This window comes from Branchiostoma floridae, chromosome 5, assembly GCF_000003815.2.
Source record: "Branchiostoma floridae strain S238N-H82 chromosome 5, Bfl_VNyyK, whole genome shotgun sequence".
Lineage (NCBI taxonomy): Eukaryota > Metazoa > Chordata > Leptocardii > Amphioxiformes > Branchiostomatidae > Branchiostoma > Branchiostoma floridae.
This window is the reverse complement of record NC_049983.1, coordinates 7998870-8004236: the sequence shown is the minus strand read 5'-3', so window position 1 is coordinate 8004236 and position 5367 is coordinate 7998870. Positions and strand designations below refer to the sequence as shown.

Below are 5367 nucleotides of genomic sequence, written 5' to 3'. Positions count from 1 at the left end.
TGAATCCATTCTTCAAGAAGAAAGATAGTACTTAAAGGATACTGTAAGAATTGTACATGTAACGGTAACTCAGACATCTATTCTTTCGTGGTCTAGGTATGCACAAAAGGAAGGCTCTACCTCTTAATACACAGATCATCAATTATGCATTAAAGCTGATACAATCCTTTCATAGTCAAAGAAAACTGGACAACTACTTTTTCATAGAGAGCAATGAATACAGGGGGAGGAGCTAGGAGAACACCAACCTGTCCTGTCGATTTCTCTGGCGGCTTCTCTTGCCTTTTACGCTGAAGTGCTGATTGCAAAACTCACACTCTAGTGGTGTCAAGACTGGGGCCACCTGCATGCCTATTCAACTGTACACGTCATCTATAGAACGCAAGAGACAAAAAAGGCACTACATAAGGGACAGGAGTTAACAGAAGTTGAAGCTTAGAGAATATATCAGTGAAACTTCAGGCAAGAGTTGCAGTATGACGGTAGCGTCATGCATCGTGTGCAACAAACATGTGCTAAAACTATGCAAATATTTCCTTGAATGCAGGACAATAGAACAGTGCAATAATTCACAGGTAAGGCATTAGGAATCCCGGGAGGTGTTGACAGAGAAAAGCAGGAGGGATTCAGATAGAAACCTGAAACCATAACAACTGCATATCTTAATGAAGTCAGCATCCCTCCTGGATACTTCGTTTGCAGAAGAAATAAAACATTCTACGGTAAACTTGTGCTACTTTACAAAATCAAGATGGCATCCTTGTTAAGAAAAGTGGAATACAGACCTGTCAAGTTATTGATGCATAGTGCAGCTTGGAGAAAAATATAAGCCAGCATACGCGGTAGCGACTTTGCTCCAAGTTGTTAAACGTTGCACAGCTAGCATGGAAAATATTGGCGGACATGGGCAAAACACACATGTTGCTATGCAAACTCATTGAAGGCAAAGATAATGGCTGACCTGGGCCCACAGGAGAACAAACACTGGAGCACGGATCGTTGCAACTTGGGCAAGCACTTGACATGCCACAAAATGAAGTGCAAACAGCGAGCACCGACTTTTTCATGGCCAGGAAAAAAAGACTTGCCATACGAAGAAAAGGCTATGCGGGTGGTAAAAGTGGTGTGAGGTATTCCACCTGTAAAGCACTGTCAAAAAGATAATAGAGAAGTCAACAGAGGCAACGGTTAGGAAACATTTCAGTTCGTTTTGGACTCTAGTCTCAGTCTGTCTTCAATAATCGCAAAGCGTTTTCTGAAATACCCCATAGTGGCCTTCTGTTTAAAAATAGCACTTGTAAACCACCAAGCTTTCAACGAGTATCCTGTATTTTGATATTGATTTTTTTCTTGTCAGAAAAGCTGAAGCTTCTCCAAATGAAACATGACTCTCTTCAGCCTAACCTTGTTAACCTTTGTGCCAAACATTTTGTAAAAAGTTTACAGAAAGTTGAAGTTATAAAAGAAAGGACAAGGGAGAAAAAGTAACAGTTCAAGGATGCCGTTATCTTTGATCTTTCTACAGTTAAGCTGATGCAAAGTGCAGTTAAATTCGAATAACAACAAGGCCTTAGAAACTGTTTGTTTTAGCAACAGATGAGTAAACACTTACATCAGGTACTTTGTACGTCACAACAGATCTTTATTGGATACTTCAGATGGCTTCTTGTTCTGAAGGGGATAGTTCGAGAATAATCAATAGAGATAGACCTCCACAGTGTAGGGACGGTTCATTAAATCTATAATTGGATGATCAAATCAAAATTAATGTATATTCTTCAAGCCATATTACTCGAAGCATATATCAACTTTTCTAATAAAGTAAAGTTAACATAATTGTGTCTTCTTCTGATTAGAAAAATATGCATATGTATCTGAGTTCTGAATACTGCTTTCAAGTTGACAGATAAGTGATCTTGCCTCAGATGTAAGCCTTTTTTCTGTGGTTTTTCCCTGGCATTTTCACCCTTTTCCTGACAGCTCTTATTTTCTGTTAACTTCATGTACAGTTCTCTGTCCGCCACTACAAATGACTTCCTGCAAATAGAAGCAGTTAGAAAACAGGTACCATTAGAGTAACCAAACTAAACCACATAAAGAAGGCTTGCCCTGAGACTGACTTATTCACCAGATTGTATTTCATACTGTGTCATCCAACAATGGTCACAGTTGTAGAGACTCATGCACAACAGACTACCTTGGTGTAACTATGTAACATAGACATCAAGATAGGTGGTTTCTGTTTAACACTATTCAATTCTTATGGTGACAAATGGTGAAAATGTACAGGTTTACAGCATAGTTGTACAGTAACACAGTAACAATAATTATTGTAGTTTCTGAAAAATGTTGTTACATCCTGTTTGGAGGTTGCAGAGGTTTTCAACCTTTCGAGGTCCATTTACGACGTTTTACACAAACTGTATCTAGCTAAAGCACTGATGGTTTCTTCACAACACAGCAATGTAGATCTGCTCTATACAGCTCTATGCACACAACAAGATCATTAGAGGTCATATGAGGCCTTACGTTGCATAGAAACAGGGTTAGTCAAATGTAAATACATGAACTACGGCTTTGAATGTACCATTCACTGCCGTAAGTACAACGACCTCTTAGTTCTATAACTGTTACAGCAGCCATTTGTGTACTTTCAGTAGTGGCAGTTACATAGCAGAAATAAGGTACTCCTGGAACATTAATTAAAGGTGATGTCAAAGATAGACCATTAGGCTGCATGGAACATTTTGAAATGCCCTCTAGCAGTTTGGCAGGACACTGCAGAATCAATCAGATGTAACTTCAGTTGCCAGTGAAAGTTCACAGAATTTAATATCTATATTCAGCTGTGGAGAAATTGGGTACAATTTATGGGGATAACACATTATAAAGGAAAGACACAATATCATTCTTATAATTTTCCACACTTTCATGATTATCTCTTGCAAAGCATTTTACGTGAAGCCCAAATTTTACATCCGCTCTTTTGTAGCCTTATGAAGGTGCTTATTGCATGGAATATCTAATAGAAGGACGATATGTTTCTTGGTGCAAATCCAAATATATTTCATGTTTTCTAGTCAGTTTTTCTTTACCCAAATATGAAAGCGCCTGGTCCCATTTTGTATAACAGTTCAATTTCATACATGTTCCTTTATTTCTACCGACTGTGGTCTATTAAGGCACAGGTAAAGCTCCAATTTTCCAAGCCTCTATAAATATACACTCTACATAAAGAATTCAAACCACTCAGGACAACAAGAGTCCACAATCTAACACATCTGGCAGTTTCACACACAACACTGAAATCAAGGTATTAACATCTCAAAGACCGAGACATAAATCCGGATTTTGCAACATATACAAACAAAACACGCAAAACAATCAAAAAGTATAAATCAATTTCACTTCTCCTCTATATAATCACCACCTTTGGCAGTAGCATATATCCACAGAGTTTAAGGTGAAAAGTAGAAAATAGCTATTTCACTTAATTATAAAATCATAACAATAGTTGCACCAAGGAACAATGTAAATTGGTTGCAGTTCATTCTGTAACAATAGCTCAATTATCACTTTAGCCTCCTTGTAGTTTGCCAGAAAAAACTTGTGAATCTGAGAAGGTTGCTGCATAAGACACTGCAAGTTGATACAATATATGTTTGTTTTTGATGTCTGCTACATTAAGACTCAATACTGTACAGCAGTAGTAGCTCAGTACCTGAAGCCATAGATTCAAAAATAGTTAGCTATGAGGAACCAAGCTTACTATAGATTTGTCTTTAACCGTTTATTTCTTTTAGACACATTTATAATGGAGTTCTTTAATCTAAAGTGGTCTTTATCCTCAACCTGGTGCATGACTAGGTAATTTTACCAAGGCTCACCTGTGTTTGGATGGGCATTTACCATTTGTGCATTCTGAGGAATGGGATACGGTAAATAGCTTATAATGTCTCTACTGAGACAAACCACTGATGCCAATCCCCTTGTGATTTACCATATATCTATTCTTATTGTAACCTATCCTTCACTGCAAGGTACAGTCAAACCTGTAGAAGTGAGGACCTCTATATAGAGACCATCTGGCCAATGCAACCACTTTTTTTGGGTCCATTAGATTAATTTTCTCATTAACACAAGCATTAAGAGTCCACCTGTCAAAATTGACCAGATTGTATAGTCAGTCCACTGAGTGGTCTTCTTTGACAGGTTTGACTGTACCTGGTGTTTGAGTTGCTCTATACAGACACATGGTGTCAGATGTGGGATTGAGAAGGTCAGTATCCTGATTAGTCTTCTTAGACAGGTTTGACTGTATCTGAGTTGCCCTAACACAGAAACATGGTGTCAGAAGTGGGATTGAGAAGTCAGTCTCCTAGGTGGTCTGGACATGTTAGATTGTATCTGGTGTTTGAGTTGCCCTAACACATGGTGTCAGAAGTGGGATTGAGAAGTTGACCTTGACCTTGAGGTGTACTACAGCAGTCCCATCATGGAGTCCTCACAGAACTTGAGCTGCCAAACCTTCCCAGCATACATGTCAAACTTCTCCTTACCCAGCAGTTCAACCAGCTGGGGCTGGAAAACAAATCAAGAGTAAATCATTACATTTGTGAAAGGGGTATTGTTTGAGGAGGGCATTTGTCTTATTATTCTACATACTGGCATGCATAAGCTACATGTGTATGAATGAGTTGTAATGATATTTGGCATGAAGAAAAATGTTTGGAAGACGAAGGTCAATGTCAATTTTGGGCCTCCTGGTGGATTTCCTTGCTACTGCAAAAGACCCTCCTATTCAGTACTAAGTTATCAACTGTTCACATGTCACACACCTTTGATATCACCGATATAATGTGATTACAGCTGTGGTCTGGTACAGATTGGGTACATATGACTCTCCAAAAATAAAGCTATTTGCATATGATATTCAATGAGAGGTGAACTTCTGTCACTTTTCTAAGAATGTCAATGCTGGTCTTGCTAAAGATTTGGTAGTTTTATAATGCCTGTATTTCAGACAGTATGGACTCATCATACTTGTATAAAATGTATATGAAAGCAGAGAAAAAGCTTCCTACCTCCACCTCGTCTCCATCTACTGTGTCCAGAATGTCGTAAGCCTTCTTCAGAACCCCCATGCCCAGCCCCTTGATGCAGTCCTTCCTCAGGGCTGCTATTCTGTTCATCAGCCTGCCGGAGGCACTGATGGTTTCAAGCCCTGAAAAGAGATGGAATGATACGGAGTTCAGAATAAAATCTTTAATTTTCCTAAATCTGCCTTCCATGACACAGAGGTACAGAGGTACATGTATTAGGCTCTACCAGTCTAGAAAAAGGCCAAATAGAACGATTCCAGAGGAG

General features: G+C 38.8%; 1 protein-coding gene across 1 annotated transcript in view; it reads right to left on the bottom strand.

Annotated features, from left to right (window-relative positions):
* Positions 1-1620: 1620 nt before the first annotated feature.
* LOC118415705 (serine/threonine-protein kinase Nek4-like) overlaps positions 1621-5367 on the bottom strand; it is a 13564-nt gene continuing 9817 nt past the window's right edge. The window contains exons 13-14 of the mRNA XM_035820454.1: positions 5085-5224; positions 1621-4581 (exon numbers count right to left, since the gene is read on the bottom strand). Coding sequence (XP_035676347.1) covers positions 4480-4581; positions 5085-5224 — 242 coding nt within the window. The 3' untranslated portion in view covers positions 1621-4479. The remainder of the gene's footprint in view (positions 4582-5084; positions 5225-5367) is intronic.